The 24,867-nt window shown below is 29.0% G+C and overlaps 2 protein-coding genes across 5 annotated transcripts; one reads left to right on the forward strand and one right to left on the reverse strand.

Annotated features, from left to right (window-relative positions):
* Positions 1 to 896: 896 nt before the first annotated feature.
* On the reverse strand, positions 897 to 5,916 carry LOC145190396 (uncharacterized). The gene is made up of 6 exons (XM_090091770.1): positions 5,714 to 5,916; positions 4,014 to 4,190; positions 3,624 to 3,885; positions 3,359 to 3,533; positions 2,858 to 3,179; positions 897 to 2,713 (listed from the first exon to the last, which is right to left on the reverse strand). The coding sequence occupies exons 1-6, from the start codon at positions 5,797 to 5,799 to the stop codon at positions 1,036 to 1,038; spliced, it is 2,700 nt and encodes an 899-aa protein (XP_089947896.1). The 5' UTR covers positions 5,800 to 5,916; the 3' UTR covers positions 897 to 1,035.
* A 5,850-nt stretch (positions 5,917 to 11,766) lies between these two features.
* On the forward strand, positions 11,767 to 24,333 carry LOC145190652 (transmembrane protein 245-like). 4 transcript variants are annotated; one of them, XM_090090848.1, is made up of 11 exons: positions 11,767 to 11,873; positions 16,297 to 16,831; positions 17,045 to 17,270; positions 17,516 to 18,030; positions 21,364 to 21,468; positions 21,594 to 21,676; positions 21,815 to 22,007; positions 22,173 to 22,340; positions 22,596 to 22,944; positions 23,117 to 23,287; positions 23,387 to 24,333. In XM_090090848.1, exons 2-11 carry the CDS (start codon positions 16,322 to 16,324, stop codon positions 23,542 to 23,544), a joined length of 2,478 nt encoding a protein of 825 aa, XP_089946974.1. In that variant the 5' UTR covers positions 11,767 to 11,873; positions 16,297 to 16,321; the 3' UTR covers positions 23,545 to 24,333. The 4 variants fall into 4 exon arrangements, 3 of the variants coding, with proteins under 3 accessions (XP_089946974.1, XP_089946973.1, XP_089946975.1); XR_016453463.1 differs by lacking the exon at positions 11,767 to 11,873 and adding an exon at positions 15,005 to 15,538 and having other exon boundaries at positions 21,364 to 21,448; XM_090090847.1 differs by lacking the exon at positions 11,767 to 11,873 and adding an exon at positions 15,005 to 15,538.
* The last annotated feature ends 534 nt before the right edge of the window (positions 24,334 to 24,867 follow it).

Below are 24,867 nucleotides of genomic sequence, written 5' to 3' on the forward strand. Positions count from 1 at the left end.
AGAGCAAAAGAAAAGAAAAAAAAAACCACACAAGTATTCGACGTTTAGTTAATGATTACGGAAACAAAAGAAGTTGCAACACCTGTCTCACAAAAGGTAAAATAAAAAAGTAGAACATTTAAAAATACATGTAGCAAACAAAAAAAAAAAAATCAAAAAGAAAAAAATTTTTAACAACATGACGAAGGGAAGTATTTATCAAATTTCAGTAAACAAAACGAACATGTTCTTCAAAAAGAAAAAGTCAACAGAAAAAAAACACGCCTTGAACGATGTAAAAAATCGAGATACTCAACCGACGTTGGTTAGTTATGTAATAGCTAAAGACAATGTTCCAAATGACCAACAACAAGAAAAAGCAACAAAAAGCAGCGATTTGCCAGAAATTAGCGAAAACATTTCAATGGATATTTACAAGACTTCGATGCAAAAATGTGAACTATGGCTTGATAAGTACTTTTAAATTAAACAGTCGGAACAAGAGATTTAGATTGAGAGATCGGAACGAAGTAAACGAAGAAAATCTCGCTCATAATAAGCTTTCTAATAATCTCTTAAACGATTAATGCTTAGCGCTGTATCCAGAAGCGTAGAATTTTTTTAAAAAAAAACAACAACTTAAGTTCCACTTTTTATTTGAAAACTTTGTGGGTAAACAATAAAAAAATCTTTTTGAAAGAATTCTTTTTTTAAATTCTTTCCTTAAAAACAATATTAGAGGGATTGTTGTTTGTGCATGGTTGAAAATAGTCCACGGAACAATTGAACTCGTCATTTCGAAAAGGACACAAGTCCGTTAATTAAAACTTTTCAGGATCAACAAAAATATGTTTCTTATCAAAAAAGTCTACGGTGCTTATAAAACTAAATATAGGAGTAGATAAATTAAAAACATATAGAATTTTTGTGAACTTTATTAAAAAAAATGTATAAATCATACAGATTTTCTTAACTTAAACTTCTGGACTAATGCCTTTTTCAAAATGAATTCTTTTTTTTACATACAAATCCAAAGATTTTCAGAAAAATCTTTAGTTAATCATCTTTTATTTCTTGATATTCATTGTTTGTTAAAGTTGTTGGCCATGCAAAAACTTCTGTATAGAAGTTTTGATACTCTACTATTGAATATGGAATATATTTTTCTATTTTTTTCAAATCTGATATTTTTTTTTCATTGATTGGCACTTTCCCAGCATATGCAGGAGTATTACTTGATGGTAAGGATGGCTTGGTACCCATCCTTTGTAAGAGCTGGAAATCATGACTGACTAAGCAATCTATGGATTCACGTGTTGTCACTAGACCAGGTGTGGTTTTAGAGAAGGTAAAATGTGACACTTTAGAAATACCAAAAGTTACTTTTTTGTCCTTGGGTATTCCTTTGCCATAGGAATCCACAGATAGCACTAGTTTCTTATAATGGTTCGGCCACCATTTTTTTATGTCAATAATATCTTCAGTTTTAGGCCTTCTTATTTCAAAGTTTCCGTTAGCCCCAGCTATAAGATTTTCATACTCAGTTGGTGTGTAAATCCTGTCATTTTTTCGAATATGTCTTTTTGCTGTCCCAAACATTCTATCATTTGGCAGGAATGAGTGACCTCGTTTGGGTATGTAATATTGGATCTCATTTATATTGCTACCTAGTTCAGCTACCAGTGATAAAAGAACCCGGACCATGGCATGATTCCGATTTTGGCCAGCACAACCATCTGAAAATAGGTGCAGTTCTTTGGCATCATTGCCAATATATTTTTTAATATAATCCAGTACAAAAGTACATACTTCATTGGGACCTTTGTTAGCAACTCCTTCACAATAAGAATAAAATACTGATTTTCCTGTTTTAAGATCATATATGCAAAACTCATATAGCCATAATTGACGTAGATAAAAAATCTCCTGGACAGGGATATGTGGAAGTGGCAAATTTTGCATAAAATCAAATGCAATCCCATACACATTCGGATCATTCTTGCACTTAGTTTCTACTTCCTGTATTTTTTTGTAAAACTTATTTGCTTGTCTTTTATGGATCTCAATATCTGCTTGATAGACTCTTTTTGCATTTTCATTAATGTGTGGATTTTTTAGTTTAATCTTTAACTCTTCACACAGTCCACAGACATCAATTTGCTTTCTACCAAATGATAAGCTAAAATTTTCCTGGAAGTATTTTAAGTAAAATTTATATTTAACAAGATAATCTGGATATTTTTGTTCATATAATGTGTGCATAATTTTCACATTGAGTTTTTCATCTAAATAATAAGATGATGCATCTTTATTATAGTAGTGCATATGTTTAACAGGAAATGACTCAATATGCTCTTGTATTTTAATTAATGTATCACCAGGCAATGCGTTGCTTCGTGATCCCTCAGATTTACCTCTGTGATCTATGGGCTGCTCATTTCTTTTTAAGAAAACACATAAACGTCTAACTTGTTTCATTGAAATTCCATGCATACTGCAAAAAGCTTTCTTGCACACTTTTTTTCTAACACCATTTATCTTACTGTGATAAATAAAGGTAAATTCTTTTTTCTTAGGTTCTTCAGATCTAGGACGTTTTCTCTGTATATCCTTTTTTTCAATTAATGACTGCAAATATGTGTCTAGGGCGTTTTTGCTATCAAATTTGTTAACAAACTGTATAGTACTTTTCATAGCATCTTCAGATATAAGCTCCATACATTTTGAATTGCATCTATAAACAAAGAAAACAATAAACATTATCTTGAGGTAATAATATAAGAACTATACTATTACCTTAAGGTAAACATTAACTGCTAATTATTGGTGGTAAAAAATCATGAGCCAATAAACAAAATAACAAGATAGAAAAACTAACCTGCAAGAAGCTCCTATATCTCTTGGTGGCACATCATTCCCTTTGTGGTTTTTATGAGCTTCTCCAGCAATTTTAGCTTTTTTTATTTTAGTATGTTTATATTTTTCACTGTTTGTTATACCAGACACTCTTTTTCTAGATTTATAAGCATTTTCGGCAAGCTCGCGATTCTCCATTTTTGTAACTGATAAAGTGATGTTACATTTGATAGTTGCGCTTCGTTTCACGTGAAAGCGGCATAAGTTCAGGACTGGTGCCATTTTCAAACAGACTCTAATTTTCATTTGCCTTAAAAGTTGACTTGTGGTATATGGCAATGCTCCTTTTTCAAATGAAATATGTAAAACACTTCAATAAATAAAATGGCTCAAAAAAGTGAAATTAAAAAAAAATGTGACTTGTGCCCTTTTCGAAATGACGGGTTCAATTACATAGTGAAAAATGAACAGAAACAGAACAATTATCTTATGCTAAAATTATTGAAAGAAAATATAAACACACCTCGAGATTGATCTAAGAACTCTTTGCTTGAAGCACCTATTCCACTTTGATCTAATCTTGTATAACCATCAGCTAACGAACTAAATCCTGTTATACCACCCATTGCCTTATACGGAACATCATGACCAATAGGCATTCCTCTTAACTGCCGCTCAATCTTTGTTTCTATTATCATCTTAAATTAAGGAAAAATAGAAATACTGATTCAAATTTTGAAAAAAACTTTTAAAAGTAAAAAAAATGTTTAAAAATGTCAAAACTTAACCTTATGATTATCAGCAGTCTCCCCACAACCACACCTATAAGTAGTACAATAGGCTTCACAGGCACAGCCTACTTTCTTGCATCTTCTCTTTCCTAAAGAAGAGTGTTCATTTGTTGTGTGCTTGCACTTACACCGTAGCAACTGTGTTCCATTAGTAGGAATATATAAATAAGTTTTACAATCACAGCCTGAAACATTGCAGGGAATTTTAAAAGGACAAGTGGATGGCAGCTCACTAAAGTCTGTTTTATGTTGCTTATACCTAAAATAAGCAAACTTTCATATTCACCTGTTCAACTGAATCTGACTCACATTAAAAATTTTGAAAGGAATTTATAGGTTTTGAACTTTATGTTATTAAGTATAAAAATTAAGATTGAAAAAAATCACCTGTGTTCACAAAAACATTTTGTTTCAGGTCCAACTTGTTTACATTCAATACCAGATGTTCTTGATGCCCAGCACACATATAACCTGTTTTTAATTCGAAGTGGTATTACTCTTTTTTTGTAAGCTTCATATTGGCTTGGAGTGAAAGGCTTTCCGCCATCATCATCTCCAACAATCCTGAATTAGCCAAAATTGAAATTAAAAATTGGGTAACAAAAATTATTCAATGAATACATCAAATATCAACCTCTCTTTGCATTTTTGTATATAAATTGTTGGTATTTAATTATGCATGTTTGCTGCCTTTCTTTTAGCCATGTATTTAACCATCATTTTTTAAATGATCATAATTATTTTCATTTTATTGGGATATATTACTTGCTTAAATAGCAACACATAAATCAAAAAATATAAATTATGTAAATAATATATAAATAATTTGCTGATTCCAATCTTTTGCTACTATTACTAACATTAAATAATCAAAAACATTACAATTGGTTACAAATTTTACAAAAAAAAGTCCTTAAAATCCGCAATAAAATAAATTATAAAAAAAATCTTAAATTTTTTAGGCTTATGAAATGTTTAAAATAAATTCTTTTTGAGAAATAATTTGAAAAAAGCTTTTCAGAATTCTTTTAACTTTAAAAATAGTACAAATTCAAGCCTGAATTTAGTTCTGAGCTGAGAGTAAATAAATACTCGGAGTTCAGTTCTGAACTGAGAGATGAATAAACAGTTTATGAGACAATACTAGAAGAGAAAAAAGCTTGATCAAAATCTTTTTTAAAAAAAATCAAGTTGTAGATTTTTGCAATTAGTACTTTACTTGAATTAAAAATAGATCACATTCCTTTTTGTCTAAAATTGCCTTTTAGAAAATAGATAAGAATATCATTATCTTTTACATGAACACTTTTTACTTATATATTCTAAGCAGCTTTTGATCTAAAATTATTTTATTGTTAGAAATTGATGGGATTTTTATGGTAGGTGCTTCTTTTTGATAAAACAACTCTTAGGACAATACTAAAATATAGAAAATAAAGCTTTACTTTGTATATTTCAGCACACAGTTTTGAATAAAATCAAAATTAAGTTAGCTTTTATCAAAATCTCATTATTTATAGCTACCTGAGACGGAAATGCATATATATCTTTTGTTGGTTATCAAAAAAATTTTAGAGAACTCCTTTTAATTTTTTAAAGAGAACAGTATACTAATTATTCAATTTTAACAAAATTTACAGGAAAGTAAAATCTTTTTTTTTAAGCAAACAACTACTTCAAATGACATATGGTATCTTAGTTAGATAGCTTTTTTAAATAATTAAAAACTTGATTAAAAAAATTAGAGAGCTATAATGAGCTTTTAACTTTTAGTATTTTTGAAAGTAATTTTTGTTTAAAAGATCTATAAAAGGTAAATATCTTCTGCAAATATGAATCTAGAAATCATTGTAAAGTAATTACTAAAAAGCCTTGTATATATATATATATGTATAGTGCAGAAAAAAACTGCTCTGAGTGTAGCCACAACAATGCTATTGCACAGCTATAGAAATAAAACATTTCAGTATTGGTAGGTAGATGCTTTAGTAATCTTTAAAAATAATATGATAGTTTACATAAAAAATTTATATCTCAAATAACAAAAACTAAATATCTGAAAAAACAAAACTTTTAACAAACAACACCTGGAATACTCAAGGTATTCATCAACGCTATTACAACCATAACTGTTTACTCTTAAATGGAAATTATCATCATCATATAGGGTCATATCCTAAATTCTGTGCAAATCGTATACCTGTAAGAAAGAAAATTAAAGGTTTGTGCTTCATTTTGTTAGGAGTAATCAGGATACTTTGTTTATGTTACTTGTTTCAATAGTTGTCTCGATAACTAATCGACATGATTTAGCAACCTGGATTACGGCGCATGCGTGTTATATGAAAAAAGCTTGCTCTATTCAATTTTTAGCAATTTTTATTAAGTATCATATTTCTAAATTTTAAGTTCACTGCAAGCTTCTTTAAGACGAACTTTCGTGTTTAGAATGTAAAAAAGAGAAAGAGAACAGAAATTGGAAGAACTTACGCTAAATAACACTGGTATCTTGCCAAGGAAAGAGAATAGTTTGACATTTTAGAGCTTTGCCGTCAGAGAAGCGTTTAATTGGAAAATGATTTATAATTCCGGAAGATAATGGCACTACGTATTCTTCGAAGCTGTACAGAAAATATTTCCAAAAAAAAATAGAAGAACAACGATCAAGTATATCGAGTGGCTGCTTCAACCACTGGGATTAAATCCCATCAAGTTATTGTGGAATCATTGTGCAATCATTATGCAATCATTGTAGAATCATCTATGTTGAACTACTCGTGCAATAAGTCCAAAAAAAGGTTCAAAATCTCGCATTCGGGGAGCGCTACATATTTTGCGGAATGAGAAGTCGATATGTATAAAAAAAAAAAGTAACAGAAAGAATTCTACTTTTTATGTAAAGCGATCATCAAGGCAAAATTAGGATTTCTGGAAGAACAGAGCATTTGGATCAAATTGTACTTTTTTCAAACTAAATTAATTGTCTTTACGCAATAACTGATATAATTATTACTTATATTACTATTTATATTATCAGTATTTATTATTTATTGTTATTAGTTTTAGTAGGAAAATAAAAATAATGAGGTGTTATCTTTTTATTGAGAAAATTCAATTTTTTAAACGGAAGTTTAAATTTTTTTTTCTACATTCTGCAAAATTTTCCTTATTTACTTACTTATGATTTATTTACATAAGTTTATATAAACTTCTGTAAGTTTATGTCTTGCTATTATATTATTTTTATTATTTATGTTTTATTATAATTAATTATTTAAGCGACTAATGCATCCCAATAACATGAGAATTTGTACGGAACTTTAATTTTATTTATTTTATTTATTTATTTTACTTTTATTATTCTTTAAATGGTAAAAGATACTACAAAGCAAAATGGGAATCATCATGGATAATTTGGTAGATTATCATGTGTTCCTAGATCGATTCTGGGATTTTGCTACTCGTGTAAAGTCTGATCAAAATCTTCTTAATCTTAGTTCTTAATCAACCTCAAAGAAAAAAAGGTTACTTACTACTGGTTATTGTTATAAGTTTATCTTTAGGGAAGTACTGTCACTCCTTTCTCTCTCTCTCTTCTCTCTCTATATATGTATATACGTACATACATGCAAATTATTTACATATTATTTACATAATTTATATCTGTTAATTTATGGCTTGCTATTTAGGCGATGAGTATATCCAATCAAATGGAAAAACTCTAACCAGTGAAGTTACTTTCTAATAGTGTTGTTATCGACTTCGACTACATCGACTAAATGTCGACTGGTCGAAAGTCGAAATTGGCCGATTTAATCGACAATGGGTTTCCTACTAATTGATTAAAAGTCGATTTAGTCATCCTAACATCCTTATTTCTATTTTTCCACTTGATTTAATTTTATCAATTTTTAATAGTTATGATGCTGACCAATCAGTAAAGAGATATCTTTATAAGCAGTTTATCTTGTAAAGATAAATTATTTATAAAGATTGAGCCATGCGTAAGAATATCATTCATGACAGTTTTTTTTAACTTAACCAAAATATCTGAACGACGAAACCTAGTTTGCTGTATCACAAAAACTTAGCTCTCAGTTTACTGTATGTAGCACCACCAATGATATATATTATCTAGAATCTAACTCGCGATTTCGCAGTAAAGTAAATTTTTTGCCAGCCAGGTTTCCCTAGTTGACTATCTTACAGAAAACTTATAAGTCTTGTAGGATGGCAATATTCTTATATTATTCTTTAGGATATCCTAAAGGATTCGTAAGATCGTAAGTAAAAACAGAAAAGTTTTTTTGTTAATGTTAATTCTGTAAAATATACTTTTTTTCACAAATGAAAAAAAAGCGCGTTTCTTAACTTCACTCAGATAATTAAAGGAGAAATTAAGAAACGCGCTTTTTTAACAATTTCGTTATAAAAATTTCATTTTCATTTGTTATAACAAGGTATATCCTGTTTAATCTATAAAAACGTTTACATTTTATTTAGTACATGTACTAAAAAAAAAACAATATCTGCTATACTATTTATTTAGTTTTTAATATGTGCAAAATTTATTTTACACAGAATGAAATTTTATTTCAATAAGAAAATATTAATTCCAACTTAAACTTACCTATTACGAATCTAAAATTAAATAGCCTACAGCATCCTATGAGAATCCTATTTTGATCCTTCAAGATCTTTTAAAATATTCTTTTAGATCTTACCTTATCCTATAAGAATTCTTTTAAATCTTACAAGATCCTTCAAAAGGATGCTTATAGGTCTTGCAGGGACTTGTGCAACTCAACCCATAGGATTCTTGTAGGATCTGTAAGATCAGTCAACTAGGGTTGTTTTGCCAGCCTGAAATGACGCAATGATAAATTAAAGCAAAATAAAAATGAACTATTGTCAGTTTAAATAAAACGGCTACCGAGCATTAAAAGCTTTAAAAACTTGCTTCACTTTTTTTACGGAATTTTTGTGAAGTTAGACATCTAGTTAATATATATCATTGAGCACCACTTCATTAATGTTACCTTTTTCTCATTATAGTAACCAGTTGATGCTTTTTAAAACAAAATATTAAGTAATGTGTGATGGTACTCAGTTAAAGATGCGAAAAAGTTTTATAAATCTACCACCCCAAAAAAAGTTTAGTCGCCCCATCTTTTTTCGCCCCCCACCCCCACCCCACCTATCTACGCCACTGTTTTTTCTTAATAAAATTTTTTTACTCTCTTAAAGTTCTATTTGTTTCATAGCATCTAAAAAATAGTCAAGCAACACTAAAGTGTGTGATTACAATAAAAATTTTTATTCAAATATTTTGGCTTATTCGACTTTTAGTCAACTTAGTCGATTTTAAAAATGTATTAGTTGATTTTGGTCGATTTTGAAAAAAAAAATTAACCGATTAAGTCGACAGCCGAATAATTTCAAAGTCTTAACAATGCTACTTTTTAAGGTTATTTGTTGAAGCGAAAAAATACCAAGATATGTCACTCGTTGTAACTAGAGATAGATTACATACACTAAAAACTACTTTATTTTATTGAGAATTTGAAAATAGATAATTGTTTTCATAAACCTAAAGCGGACATCTTAGAGCGACCTGCTCTATTAAAACAGTTATGGATAAACTTTTTGATTTTGAGCCATCTATTTGTTAGTTAATCGACAAATGCAAACTGATGCCTCACGAATCAATAGCGGCGACAAAAGTTTTTAACAGCACCGTGTTAAAATGACTTGACAAGTGCAAAACGTGGTAAAATTGTGACGTCATTGTCATACGATGTGCGTGTAGACAGTTTATTACACCCTGTTTTAACTTTGGACGGAAATGGGAGCACCTCGTGTTGATCATATCACAAACAGTTAAAGTCCTTGAAGTAAAATGGTTTTTCCCTCTACATATAAATCATATATTGCAGCCTCTCAATGTTTCTTTAAACCACTACTATGATAATACTTGATACCATACTATAAACGATACTTTAAAAAATAGATAAGAAATCCTCCTGAGAGAACCTTTGCATAATATCAGGTGTCAGTAGAATTAAACAATAGCTCCAACTGTACAAATCCTCTTTCAAGAAATTTGGCATGTGGCTTAACTTCTCATACCGTCCAGTTTTAACAAGATTCGAAATCATCTTGACATGCAGCCATACGCAGCAGTTCTTGATAACACAACCTTGATAACGACGTTATAAACTTGATCAAGAATAGATAGAAATAATTAACAAATTCAGTAAATCCAAAGGCTTTAATTCAAAATCAAAAAATGGAGACATCTCTTTTATCGTTATTTTTTGATCTTAAATCACAGCCTTCAAGGTACCAAGAGTTTCAGCATAGTCTATCATTAATTAACATGTTGCATCGAAAGGTTCTACCCGTTTTGCATCATCCTTAACTATTGGCAAGTGATGAAGCTGAAGTGTATATATCAAAATTTTCCAACTAGCTGTTGCTGCAGAATTTTGACACAGAGTTTAAGCTGCTACTTTTTTTTTTTTTTTTTTTTCGAATGGGTTTTGGTTTGCATTCAAGTTTACTTTTTTTTATATTACTTTTAATTGGTAGCTCATCGAGCAGTGAAGGATAACTAAATTTCTTTTATAACATTTCATAAATTCTGTATTTTCATTCAGCTAATGTAACTAAAGACATTAATGTAAATATTAGGAGATTCAGAAGTGTAAATTGCTATAAAATGCATGCCATAGAGGCATTAAATTTTGTTCTAAGTATATTTCTTCCCAAAATTTTTATAAAAGTTAAGATTTATTTTGAATTTCAATACGAAAATCAAAAAAACGATTAAGTTTAAACTGTCCCGTCAACTTTCTCGCCTCTTATTCTTTTACCTCTCATCTTTGAAAAGATTAGCAGGGATATTTAGATACTGTGTTGCAGATGTGATCTTATTGGAATGGTTCTACCTTTTTTAGTTAATCTTATTGGAATGGGTCTACTCTTCTTTGACTTTGAAGCTAAGGCATATAGCAAAGCTGCTCTTCTCCTCATGGAATTGGCTAAAGTAAATACTGAAACTAAGAATAAATATTCGGTGCAAAGCAACGGAACAATTACTCCCTTGGGAAAGCTTAGTGAACTTATAATGTTTTGATAAAGATGTGTTAAAGTGTGCCAATGGAAATAAAAATTTAAAAACAAGCTTCAGCCTATCGAGATATCGTTTTCGAGCTAAAATGACGATTTAATCTAGTATGGTTTTAAAAAAACCGGCTGAAAAAGAGGCTGAAAAGAAGTCTTGCCGAAAAAAACATATATAAAACTCGGATAAGTTATTTCGGAATAATATGAACGAAAAATTTCAGGAACCGTCTAATGTGCTCTTTTTATTTTAATTAATTGGTGATACATACATTTTTGTAGCTAAAAAGTTTCAACAAAATTTTTAAGTGGTAAAAAACCTAAAAGGATTTATGAATTTAATTAAAAGTTATTGCGCAAGTTCCATTTAATTCCACCTCTTTTTGGTTGATTTTGGAAAACGCACGTCATGGGAAAAAAATATTGCGAAAATTTTATCGCACATAGCTTTACAATGAAACTAAAATATATTCGAGTCATATGTTGGTGCGAAATTCCTGACTTTTTTTCTATACCGTTTTATTTTTCATCCTTTAAGAATTCAGTTTAACTTTATAATTTGTTAAAACATAAAATAACCAGGAAACAAAAAATTCTAATAACAAATTTGCTGAATGCAATTTCACAATCCAAATAAATTCATATTTTATTTAGCCTCATATAACTAAAATTACTATGTAATCATTTAAGAGGTAAAAAGAGCTTCAAAAATAGGTGAAATCTAAGCGAAAAATAAAGTACAAAAATAATCTACAATTACGCCCGTCCCTATTAAATGTCATCCTTTAAGTTAATTTTTATTTTAATTATTGAAACGGAAAAATAGCATCCCTTATATCCTATAAGTGATGTTATTTTTGGAGAAATATTTTCTACTGATAACTATTACCTAAAAATGGGATAGGTTTAGCATTAGTAGAGTGATATTTACTAATATAAATGACTCGCATGTATTTTACTGTTAATACAGTATATTGAGTTAAGGAAATCTATAAATACATAATATATTTTCATTAAATATTTAAAAATATACTTAAACATTCAAGCAATAGGTAGGTGTATGGATATCCTCATAATGTCAAATGTTTTTTGTTGATACTTTTACTGTTGAACCAGTTTCAGGTAAGGTTTAAAGTAGTCTTTTTTAAATATTATCTTTGCACTTACACTGCCAGAGTTCAAAATAATCAATATTTTAGTAAATATTTTTAGTAAACATGCCCATTTATAACAAAAATTACTTAAAGAAAATATTAAATGACATTTGGAGTTTCAAGGTTTTGCATATAAAGTAGTAGTAACAACTGATAAGCTGCGTTAAATAAAATAAGAAAAAAAGAGTTCTTACAAATATTACTCTCTATTTGTGATTACAAAACAATCTCTTTGTGGACCTCTAACTCACTTCTGGTAATGGATTTTTGTTCTCATTAAATTAGGTATATAATTGATTATATAAGTTAAGTAAGTGTATAGTTAATTATATAAAGTTTATATAAAGTGATACAATAAGAAAGAGAGTGAAGTAATTATGATTGTTCTCATTTCAGAGCTAGATTTTGTAGTCTCTACAATCATATTGGTGTAATTTTAAAAAAATTTACAAGCATGGGAAAAGTTGTGCTTATGTTAACTAAAAATTTAAACAGCATTTTCTTATACAACTTTTGATTAGAGAGCATTTGATATCCAAATTTGTACTTGCTTTGTCTAGATTTAAATACCTTTTTAGTTTTTTGACGTTCCACTGAGTAAATTAAAGAGTGTATATAGAAAAAATTATATTTAAAAAGAAGACCCAACATCATGTAGCAAATGCTTTAGTTAGTTTTATTGTTTTTATTATTAACCATTGATGTATATTTCCCATTTATATAGCTTGCTGAATATGCCATTTAGTCACAGCAAGAATTCAACTTTATCACAGTTTTCAGGTAAGAGTTACCTGAAAACTGTGATAAAGTTAAATTCTTGCTGCGACTAAATGACATATTCAATGTATATTCTTTATTCCAAAAAGAATACTTATATATCAACACTTATTATGGCATTCCTGTGTTTAACAGAGGAATGTGTACATGATATGTTTATACATGATAGGTTTGTAGAAGTTTGACTGCTATTTTAAAGTAATACATTGGATAGTTAAATTGTAGTTTTCCAACAATAATTTGGTTTGGTGGTTCTTTAACCTCTTGGTAAATTATTATCTGCTGTTACTGATTTATTCCAGGTTTCAATAACAAACCAACCTCATAAAAACCCAGTCTTAAGACTTAGTCTTGATTTAGGTTAGTCTGAGCTATTTTGTTATTCATTGTCAGTTGTTAAAAATAAAATAACAAATGAAAAAACATGAAAATCCTCCAAAGTTTGTTTCATCTAACACAAGATTCACAAGAACAAAAATGATTCACTTTCTTACATACAGATAAACATTGCAAATTTAAATTCATCAATTTCGGCAGCACAGCTCCAATTTCAGATGGCTGTGAAACGTGAACTAACTAATATATAGAAGAAGGTAATACTTCATGTGTTCTATATTCTTGGTGCAATATATCTTTAATATTTTAGGGTATTAAGTGTGATATGGAATAAATCAATTCTAAGGTTAATCAGATTTATTGGTTGAACTGTCATAGAATGACCCCTTGTATTAGATTTTTTCTAAGAGTTTTTCTAAGAGCTTTTCCAAAAAAAGTATAGCAACTTGTCATGAAATCTTTTTATTAATTTGACATTAGTCTCTGAGTGGTAGACTTTGAAAAGGGTACATAAATCATTAAGCTGTTTTTTTGTCTAATTCCAGCTCCTATAATTTTGATTCTTAAAACTAATATTAACTATTAGTTTATCCAGCTTTAGTATTAGTTCATTGTTTTCTTTCTCTTTTATTCCAATACAAAATTCTTTTTTTCCTAAAAAGTTTATATTTTAAGCATAAGAGCTTACTTGCTATTTGTTTGTGTTCATTTTATATTCCTACCTGAATTACCACTCCTTTAGTATGCAGCTTAGTACAAATAAGTTCATTTTCAGGCCTATGATCTCAGAAGTACTGCTTTAGACAGCACTATTGTATCACTTAAAACTCAATGTCTAAAAATTAAAACTCTTAATACTAATTACTAGTTATATTTTTTGGATTTTATAAATCTGAAAGTTGGATATCAAAATCTTCTCAGATGGAAAAGTTGTCTAAAATGAATCTTCCTTTTATTAAATATCTTTTCCCAAGCTTAAATTAAAATTTTGAATAAAAGTTCAAAATATCACTTATCCTAATTATTGCGCTAGCAGTGTTTACAAATAAAACTGTGTGCAATTGTTATAAAAGTTTCACTAATTGAAATTATTTAGGTTCTAAAAGAAGTTGTGTGGGATTTATTTTTAGTTTTACATTATGATTTTCTAATAAGAAGCTTCAAAAGTAGATGTTCTTAATGTTTTTTCTGGTTTTTTTATGCAGTTAAAGTTGTTTAAACATGAATTTAAATAACTTAAATATAAAAATAAAATTGATTTTATTTTCTGGTTTATTTCAATTCTGAATAAATTTTTAATGAATATTTTTCTTATTTCTTTTTTTGTACATCTTTATTTGAATTGCTATTGAATTAGGAAATTTTATTAGGGTGTACTCAAACTTTGTACATTATACCAGATATGCAATTTTTGAGTGGTAGACTGCTAAAAATTGCTAACATATGCTTATATAAAATAATGATAGTCTATCTTTTCAGGAAAAACTGTATCTGTTTGCTCTGAGGAATACAGCCAAAATGAAAAATGAAAAATTTCATTTTTCTTCTGTTTCAGTTTTTAAGCAAGTATTTGATGCTTTTCACCTCTTGTGTATATTTTTCTAAATTTTTTGAGACTTTACTTGGTTATCTTCTTTCTTCAAGTTTCCGTAAAATTTTGATAAATTTTTATATCATCTCAGTTTAAGTCATCTCCATCAAGTCTAATGAGCTCATAAATTTTTCTTTACTCTGTAATCAACTACAAACTCAGGTTTAAATCTTCTGAGTTTGTAACTTTGGAGCTTTCAGGCTTGATCAGCCACCTTACCACAAACCTCTCATTAAGTGTAGTTTATGAATGATTTAATCTTAGACTTAGCTGGATTGCAGTAAACACTTTAGTGCTCTGACATTTAATTTATTGCTTTAAGACTAACTTAAGGTGCAGTTGCAGGAACAAATGTTTTGATAAAACATTATGAGATAATATGAGTTCAACTATTTCAAGCTGAGTCAGACCATATTTGAAATGAATTTGGCATGATAAGAAGCCATTTGAATTCTGAAATTTATAAAGAACCTATTTGAAGTCTATTATTTCTGGGACAAAAATGCTTTGTTAGTTGTAGTTCCTTTAGTAGCAGCATTTTAAAAAGAACTGAAAAAAGTAAATGTAGCAGTATTTGAAAATCAAAACAGTATATGAAATTGAATTTTATTATGTATATGGCCTTAAAAGCTAAATGACACATTTTAAATATTAATCTCTGTATGTAGCTAAAGATAAAATGATAAAAGTCCAAATCAGTGCCCTTATTTTATTAACCTGTACACTTATTTACTAAGAACATATTCTTTGCATCCAACCAGTGTTTGAAGCAATGGTGTCAAAAGAGAGGGAATTAACATAAGCAAGAAGATCCCAGTCTTCTAAGATTTCTTTGATGGTATGAGCTTGGGACTCTTAAGTACCATCTTTCACAAGAGCAAGGCTTAGAGGCTGTTCTCCATGAAGATCTGGAGAGGTGATTAGAACAGGTACTCTCACAAGTTTGTCTTTTCAAAGGTCTTTTTATTTCAATCATTATTTTCGTATAAGCGGTTTTATTTGCTCACTTTTTTTTTGTTTTCTTTGAAAAATATTCTTTGAAATGCTTAAGTCATTAATACTACTACCAATATTTGTTAATAAAAAAAATAGAGTTGCACCAATTAACAAGATTTTCATGATTGTTCTAGGAACAAGTAAACCAATCAGAACTGGTTTTTTACCCTTTTGATGGGTGGGACACTTTTCATAATTCCTGTTCTCAAGAGTTTCTGATACTTCATTCAATAGCATTTTAATTGCATCCTCTTCTCTTTTTGAATTTCCACTTACATCTTTTCTTCTAATTTTTCTTCATGAATGTTTTTTTTTTCAGCTTTAGTCTGTGAAATTTTATTATTTCTAGACAAATTTTGAATCACTGGTAATCAGATATGCAACATCTCTTTCTGTCTAGTTTTCTAATATTTTCCTGAATTATTCTAAATCATTTCATCACAATTGGGGTGACCAGCATCAAAAAGCTGAAACCAGTAAAAAGGTCTTGGTTAATTTTTGATTTGATATTTTCTGTTGTATTCTTCAAACAAATAGACATACCAGTGCAGTCCAGTTTAGATTTTTTGGCCTGAAAATATAGACTAGTGTAGATATAAGATATATCAGAAAATTAACATAAGATCTTTTTTTCTACTCCATCCGTCTTCCACCTAATATATATGTTTTAGATTATGCTTTTCATTTTTAGAATCCTAACAAATGTGTCACATGGTATGATGGAATCACCTTCATTAGCATCCCCATTTAAGTCAGTTCTTTATTCTGCTGGACCACAACATGAAAAAGCATTAAAACTTGCTTTTTACAACACTGCAGCTTTGCTCTTTGCTTTTGCGAGCATCATTATCACCTTAGGCTCTTATTATGTTTTGGAGATATTCTTACGACCGCTTATTTGGGCTGCTCTGTGTGGTACTTTTTTATACCCGTTTAAAAAAGCAGCAACTGTAGCTGTCCGGAACTGGCTCAGCAATATGCAAACCAACAGATCCCCTTTTATTATCGAATTATCAGTGTTACCTTTTAAAGCTGTAAACAAAAGTGCAGATTTTATGGGGAAGTTTTTAAGAATGAATTACAAATTAATGGCATTTTTTGGTGTTTTGGTACCATTTGTTTACTATTTGGTAGTATTCCATCCATTCTACAAAATATTCTTTTTTCTTTCCCTTGCATCAGGTTGGGTTGGAAACCTTTTAACATTATTCAATTACCCATATGCTGTAAGTTTTTTTATAATCCTTTTTTAAACAATTGTTATGAGAATGTTTATAAAATCTTATTTTTCAATTGATTTTAAAACTTTTGTTCAGGTAAACTATATTTTGTTTATCACGAAATGATTGATGCACTGATAAATGCATTTTAAATCTTAGTTTTCTTCATATAAGTATGTTAGTTTTGTGCATGTAAATGTAATAAATCTTTTCTTATAGGTGTGGACCATGTTTCTTGGTTATGCAGTTCTGATGGTATTTTATAGACATACTTCACCAATATTCCCAATTTTTATTTTAAAAACCATATCTGTTATAGTCTGGTTTATGGTATCCTTTCATTTTGTGTCACTTGCAGGTTCTTGGAAAGTCCCTTTAGCATTAGTTTTGTGCATTTTTATCAGCTTTGGAGTTATTGGAGAGCTTAAAGATTATTTTAAAACTGGTAATATTTTGTTGATGTAATTTTGTGAACATATATAATATTCTGTAGCTCATACTTTATTTATTGTGATTGGGTATTCTAAGGGGCTAGTAACAAACTTTTCACTATATATTTACATAAAAGCTTTTATTATTGATATGACATTTTTTTGCAACTTTTTGTTTTTGAATCATTTTGATTCTGCATAATAAAAACCTCTGAATATTGACTTATGTTAAGTTCTATTAAATAGTTTTTAATTTTAGAAAAATTTAATGGTAAAAACTTTCAGGAGATGAGCCATTTTACCCTTAAAAGTGTTGTTGATCAAACATTTGTTGTGTTTGGAATAGCAAATAAAGATTCCTTTCCAAGCTTGCAAAAATCTGCAGAAATTTCATCGTCAAATAACAGTTCAAAAGAGCATATAAATATTGATGGGCCAAAAGTTTCTTTAATTAATTTCCGAAACAATCTAAAGATGCGGAAAACTGTTAAGAAAAGGAGTGGAACTAGTGATCCATACTTCATTGTTTTATTTTGGTTGTTTGTAATAAGCCGAGTGTGGCTTCATTTCTGGATTTTAGAGCTGCTGCCATTTCTTCTTTTTATTTATATCTTCAAAATGGCATTTTTTTATTTCCAGTTGCAAGATTTTTTATACATTAAAGTTCAAGGTCCAATTGAAAATTTGTCGCTGTGGTATAACGAAAGAAAGGATATTATTTTACCAGGTCCTGTTAAAAGAATTTTGATGATAATTCAGTCTGGTGACCAAAAGGTAACGTAAAATTTTTACACCTTTACACTTTAAATTTTTTCTAATCAAGATGCTTTCTAATCATTGCTTTTAAATCTAAACAATGAATACAAAAAAAAAAAAAAAAGAACCAGTTAAGAGTTTGGTGGGTAAAAATTACTTGCAGTTCATTAAGCAAAAACTTTTAATTAACTTTTTAAAGTTACAAAAATTCTTTAAAAAAATAGCAGAAAAAGATTTTTTTTTATTTGATATTTTGTAAAAATAGTTTTAAATATATTTTGAATAAATTTTAAAGTGTTTTACAAATTTTCAGAGTTTTTTTTTCAATATTATCTGTAAATAGTTAAGTATATTTGATTCTTTTTTATCACTGTATGCTGGAACAGTTAAATGTATGTTAATGTTTGGGTTCCCAACTTCAGTTTTAGGCACTATATATACAGTAAATCCAGAAAGTTTATATGAGGGTAAATTTTACTGGTCTGGTTAACTGGATACTGATCTAGTTTTTTGATGATAAAGTTGTCAAAACAAAGATTTTTTTTTAAATCTTTTTTTTTTAGTTAGAGTAAGAGTTCCTCTATTTACGGACACATTTTTTGTGTATGTGCCACACTTCCCTCTGTTCTAATGATAATCAATTACCAAGTTTTTACCTGTAAATAAATGGCCATTATGTTTAAACAAGTTGTGGTAGCTTTGATTTGTTTAATCTAGCCAACTTCTGTTTCTTCTGAAAATGATATCATTTGTTGCTTATCAATTATACTTAGTGATCGACCGGAGTTCGGTTTGGATCCAGTTCCAGCCCTAATTTTTAGCGGAACCGAAATTCCGGTTCCGGTCTTGGGTATATTAAAGATCTCGGTTCCTGCCGGAACTCCGGTTCAAAATGCTACCGAAAATATATATTGTTAAGGTTTATTTTGCATAATAGTGTTATTATCATTTTGATAACAATAATTAAAAAAATTTTTTAATTAGTGGTTAAGCTTGAGAATTAATGTTAATAAAATTTGGCTTTGTTTGAAACTAATTAATTTTCTTGTTTAAATTAATTTTAAATCAATATTCATATCTTGTAATGTTTTTATCGTTATTATTTGAGCTGGACTTACACCATTTTGATTCTCACCAGCTCATTTGCCGAAACACATTGTCGTGACCCAAATGGACAATTTTGAACCTCCTAAAGATGAATTGGCTCCTGCAGCTCAAAATCTGGCAACAATGAAAAAAACCCTATCTATTTCGCACTTTGTAAAAATTATTGCGCAACCTTGAACAGGGAAAAATCCACATTCATCTTCCAAAATGATTAATGTGCATTTTGACAATCCAAAAAATCATTTAACACTTAAATGATTTATTAGACTGCCCAATGGCTTCTCTGTGCCTTGGGTTTCGGAAAAAATTTTTAGTTGTTTTTATTACTTTAATGTTTGTTTATATTAGAACTAACTTTTTAAAAATATATTACTTATTTACAGTTCCGGTTTCTGTTCCTGTTCCGGTTTGGATTTATTTTCGGTTCCGGTTAGGAATATTTAGAATCTATTACCGATTTGGTTCCGGTTACGGCAAAATCTATGTTCCGGTCGATCACTAATTATAATACCCCACCAAAAAAACTTTTATGAAATATTAAGTAATTTTTGATGTAGTTAATGCCAAACCTAATCTGGTAAAATTTTCACCAATTGGGCAAGAAAAGTATCCCTGAGAGCATCAAATAACAAATTGTATGTATGTATGTATCTATCTATCTATGAACCTATGCATCTATGTATCTATGTATGCAATTAATATAGCTCTAGATACCATATCCCCAGTGGCTTTTTCAAATGATGTGTATGCTCAGGTAGCCAATAGTAGGTTAGTAACCAAACCTTTATTTGTAGCAAGTACTTCATGCCATTGTCATTTTTTATCTTTTAAATATTTATGAGTCAATAAGGAATGATGCCTAGTTAATAGCCAAATCAGTCTATGGTGATCACAGAAAACAAAATTAAGTTAATTGATATACGAACCTGTAGGCTGTAACTTGTTTTGTGCCAAATTTTTGTCACTGAGCATTGAATAAAAAATCATACTCACAAAATAAATAAGTCAATAAAGTATTTTCATTCATTAATCATTTCAATTCTTAAGATCAAAAAGTTATTACTTTCCTTTCATTACAAAGTAGAAGCTTTGAATAACTTTAGAAGATTAAAGGAACATAAATGTTAAAAATTTTGTTGCACATTATGCTACTACAGTAATAATATTGTAATACTATTATGATAACCAGTTAGTAACTGTCAAGTTGATAAGCTTTTATTTTGGCTAAAAAGTGCTTTAATAAAATATTAAAAATGAACACTAAACATGACCATATAGCCCAAGTTGGAATTGGTATGTTTTTACTGACTTTAACTCCAGAAGCTTCCAAAAACTTTAACTCCAGAAGCTCCCAAAAAATTTCAGGCTGAAGAAAAGGATTTTGTGGTTCCGGGGTACTTACTTCATTAATATCTGACAAATTATTGAAAAGCTGCATATAAAACACAATTCTTTTATCTCTGAATATTAATTCTTTTGATTTTACATCAGGTCATGAATTGCAAAATTTTGACAATTTGGAAAGACTAGACTAATTATGGTCTAAAAATTCCAGTCTTACCTTCTTCCATACATTAAAGATTTGTCATTTATACCTATATATGATATGTATACTGATATAGATATAGGATTTTCTGGAATTGAAGTTGGTAACCCTAATTTGTTTATGTGAATAAGTTAATATAAAGCTATAATAGAAAATTGGGTAATATTACATTTTTCAACCAAGTCACCCAAATCATTTAAATTTTATGCCAATGATGTTTATTGTTGTTTTTTTTTATATATGTAGTAACTTTCTTTTATCCAAAATCTTTCTTTTTTTAAGCATATATATATATATTCAAAAAAACAATATTCCATACTAATTAACAAGCATCTGCAGTTTTTCAATTAGGAACTATTTTAAGTACTAATTTTTAAATAATATTCAAAACATGTGTTGAATAATTATGTTTTATGATATCACATGTTTTTCCATTTGATACAATTTCATTTTATCAACTTTTTAAATTGGTTTTTAACTGTATAATTTGTCATTTGAAGATTTAAAAATGTTAATTATATAAACAGTTATTGTATAAACAGTTGAAGTACTCTCAGAGAAAAGTGATAAAGTTCTTTAAAAAGTTGTGAAAAAGTTGGTGATCTTTTGATTGTATCTTCATGTTAATATGTTAACGTTGTTTAAATATGTTAATGTGTTAATGTTGTTTTTTTGCTTTTAATCTCAATGGAATTTAGGTTATTGTATGGACTCACTCTATCATGGACAAGTTGATGAGTGCATTGATTATTCTATCATTAGTTGTATTGGCAACTGTGGCAGGTGTATTTTTCTTTGTCCAGGTTAATTTATCTAATTGCTATTTGCTTTTGCTTACAAATGTTTTGAATATTATATTTATGTAAATATTTTTATGGTTCAGAATTTTAAGTTTTAAGACTTAAACTATTTATTTTATATATTTTAGGTCCATCATGAAAGTTCCTATTTATTGACAGTTGCAACTGATGTAGTTAATCGAACAATCTTTTCAAATCAGGAATCTTTGCGGTGATTAAATAAATTTGTTTAAATAGCTGACTTAATAAATGTTTAAATGACTTAAATAATTTGAGCTTTTTTTTTTTAAGGTTTTGCTAAAAATTAGATTAAAATTAAAGTTGAATTTAAAAAATGATTGTTTTTTAGTTACTTGAATCTTAATGATTCAGACATTCGGGTACATATTGATTCTGCCATCAATAGTGCATTTGCCTATGGTAGAATGAGAATTTCTGGGCTCATTACCTCAACTGTTTCTAGCAATGAATCGAATGCTACCCTAGTGTCTCAGCAAGTTGATCAGTTTCTTGTACATCTTCATGAAGCTTGGATTGGAGTGGTAAAAATTAATATCAATATAAGCACATTGCAACAAAGATCTGCAAACCTTTTCTTTTTTTACATAGTCGGGTCATTTAAGTTTCAAATTATCTATCAACAATGCATTTTTGAAATTTTAAACCATATAAACAGAAAAATTTATAAGAAATTAATTTTTTTTTAGAGTGATAGTGCAACATTAAAAAAGTCGTCTTCGCTTCAAGCTTCACGCAATCAAACTAATGAGAGCGTTTTTAGAGCTCAGCTCAGTAAAATAAAGTCTCTCTTTAGCACCAGTGATTTAGCAAACCTATGGAATTGGTGCAAAGGAAATATTCAAACGCTTCTTTCTGTGAGAACCTTTAATTTTCGTCTTAACTTCATCTTTTCATTTTCATTTCTTTAAATCTTTTAATTTAATTTTTTAGATTTGTTTACTTATGATAATTATGATATTGAATAATGCAATCAATCAGATCATAGTTAAGATCATAGTTAGTGCAATAATAAATGTTATAATATTGTAATTGAAAATCTTATTTTTTAAAGTTGTTCATACTTATATTTTTTTAGTTTCATAGAAGATATGTCTTAATCCATTTTATAGCTATTAGATTCACTTTGGCTGATTTTAAAGGGCAACATGACACTGATGTTCTCTATCTTAACACAAGTTATATCTCTTGTTTTCTTCAGTGGAACATACCTACTTAACACCGTCATATCCTGTGCCATCTTTGCAACCACTTTGTTTTATTTGCTTAGTGCTTCTTCTGAGCAATACAAGTTGGATGAGTGGTTGAATAAAGTAAGCATGGGTACTAAACTAGGCGAGTCAATCAATGTTGCTATTAGGGACGTTTTTGGAGCTTCTTTTAAGATGGCTGCATTTTATGGATTTTACACCTGGCTAACGCACAGTGTATTTGGGGCGAATTTGGTTTTTATTCCTGCAGGTAATAACATATTTGTCAATATTGTTTATATGATAAATAACTTTTGTTTTATAATGTAATTTATATTTAGTATGAAAATGTAATTTATATTTAGTATGAAAATGAGTGAAAGTGCATTTCTATAACAATAAGACGATATAAATCTACAGGAAAATTTACATTTATTTTTTAGCTTTAGCTGCTACCCTGGGTGTAGTTCCGTTCATTGGAACTTATTGGGCAGTTGTTCCAGCTGCATTGGAGTTATGGCTTATTCAAGAACAAGGAATACTTGCCTTAATCCTCTTCGGTCTTCACTTGCTACCTACGTACGTGGTGGACACAGCCATATACAGTGAAATAGGTAAATGTTTATCGGCTGTAAGTTTAAATCATTTAGGTAAGTTATTCTTACATTTTGCAACTTTATTTGTTTTACTAACTCGTTTCAAACGATCTTTAGCTGGTGGACATCCATATTTAACGGCTTTATCAGTGGCAGGAGGCGTGTATTGTATCGGGCTCGAAGGAGCTTTTATCGGTCCAATCGTTCTCTGTTGTTTAATGGCTGCATTTGATGTCTATAACTCTGTTATGTGCTCAAATGATGTGGAGTGCTAGAAGTTTTTTTTTTTGTTACCATTAAATATCTTTCTTAACAATATTTTCGATAGAAAATGGGAATTTCATAACAATTACTTTAAATAGTTTTTCCATTACTTCGTTTTCTTTTCTCTTCAATAATAAAGTGTTTATAAAGCATCTTTATTCAACTTGATAAAAATGCCCTATCGTGTGCTTTTAAGTTTTGTTCCGTTTTTTTTTATATTGCAATGTGTATAATAATAATTATATATATGTATAAAGTTGTGCATCTTTTTGTTATTACTTTTATTCGAAATACTTTATATTTATTAATTTTCTTTTAAAGTTGTAATTCATTTCAATTGTACACCTTCATGCTTCGTTTTGTTCTGCTGTTGAAATTCTTCAAAAAAGAAAAGAAAGTCTCTCGACTTTATTTCTTGACTTCCTTCGTGGTCGTTTGGTTTAATATAATTCGCTATCGGTCTTTTTAAAAGCAAGTTGCTCAAATAAAAAAGACATGAATAATTCGGAAAATTTCTGTCTTGTGTGAATTGAATTTCAATTTATACTTCCGATTTCGGCGTTCATAACATCACATAAAGTATGATGCAATGTCTCGATGATAAACTTTATTATTACTTACGATACTTTTCAGCTGCGTATTGAGTTAATCAAGCTCGCTTCGAACCAAATTCAATCAAAGCCTAAGCCGAACGACAAACTGCCTTAAATCCAATAATGTATATATCAACTAGATGAAGCAAGTTTTTAAAGTTTTTAATGTCGGTAGCCGTTTTATTTAAACTGATAGTATTTCATTTTTGTTTTGCTTTGTTTTTATCATTACGTCATTTCTGGCTGGCAAAACAAACCTTAGCCCAATCCTATAAAGCTGGAAAAAGCGTAATTTACGCAAAAACAGGATTTTTTTTACGCAAAAAAAAAAATTTCCGTCAACAGTCTTTATAAACAAAATTTACGCAGACTTTTTGAGTAAATTACGCAAAATTTCTCATGCAAAAAAATCCGCTGCAAATTCTAAATTTTGCATAATTACTCAAAATTTTAACCAAAGAATGATTGTGCAAAGTACAAAAGTTCGTGATTTTTCCTTCAAACCACAGATATTTATTTTTGTAAACGAAAAAATTTGTCCTCAAAAACGTAGAGTTAAAAATTTTTTAAAAATTTCAGTGAACGTTAAATGTTTCGATAAATTTTTGACATTTTTCTAAAAAAGTGAGCGTTGGGTGAGAAGAATGTTTTAACTTTATTTAAAATATTTAAAAGCCCATTAACTTGAAGATGAAACTTTTATCAAAATGGTAAGTTTACACTGGAGCAAACTCACCATTG

Source organism: Hydra viridissima, unplaced genomic scaffold, assembly GCF_058129835.1.
Source record: "Hydra viridissima isolate aposymbiotic clone 2 unplaced genomic scaffold, HvirCarnegie_v1 scaffold_6, whole genome shotgun sequence".
Classification (NCBI taxonomy): Eukaryota; Metazoa; Cnidaria; class Hydrozoa; order Anthoathecata; family Hydridae; genus Hydra; species Hydra viridissima.

Excerpts from the sequence above, each read along its gene's own strand:
- LOC145190652 (XM_090090848.1), top strand. The coding sequence starts at position 16,322 with ATGATGGAATCACCTTCATTAGCATCCCCATTTAAGTCAGTTCTTTAT. Across the intron at positions 17,271-17,515 it reads TAAAGATTATTTTAAAACTG|AAAAATTTAATGGTAAAAAC; the intron begins GTAATATTTTGT and ends TTTTAATTTTAG. Across the intron at positions 21,677-21,814 it reads TCAAATCAGGAATCTTTGCG|TTACTTGAATCTTAATGATT; the intron begins GTGATTAAATAA and ends ATTGTTTTTTAG.
- LOC145190396 (XM_090091770.1), bottom strand. The coding sequence starts at position 5,799 with ATGACCCTATATGATGATGATAATTTCCATTTAAGAGTAAACAGTTAT. Across the intron at positions 4,191-5,713 it reads GAATACCTTGAGTATTCCAG|GATTGTTGGAGATGATGATG; the intron begins GTGTTGTTTGTT and ends TGGCTAATTCAG. Across the intron at positions 3,534-3,623 it reads AGACTGCTGATAATCATAAG|ATGATAATAGAAACAAAGAT; the intron begins GTTAAGTTTTGA and ends CCTTAATTTAAG.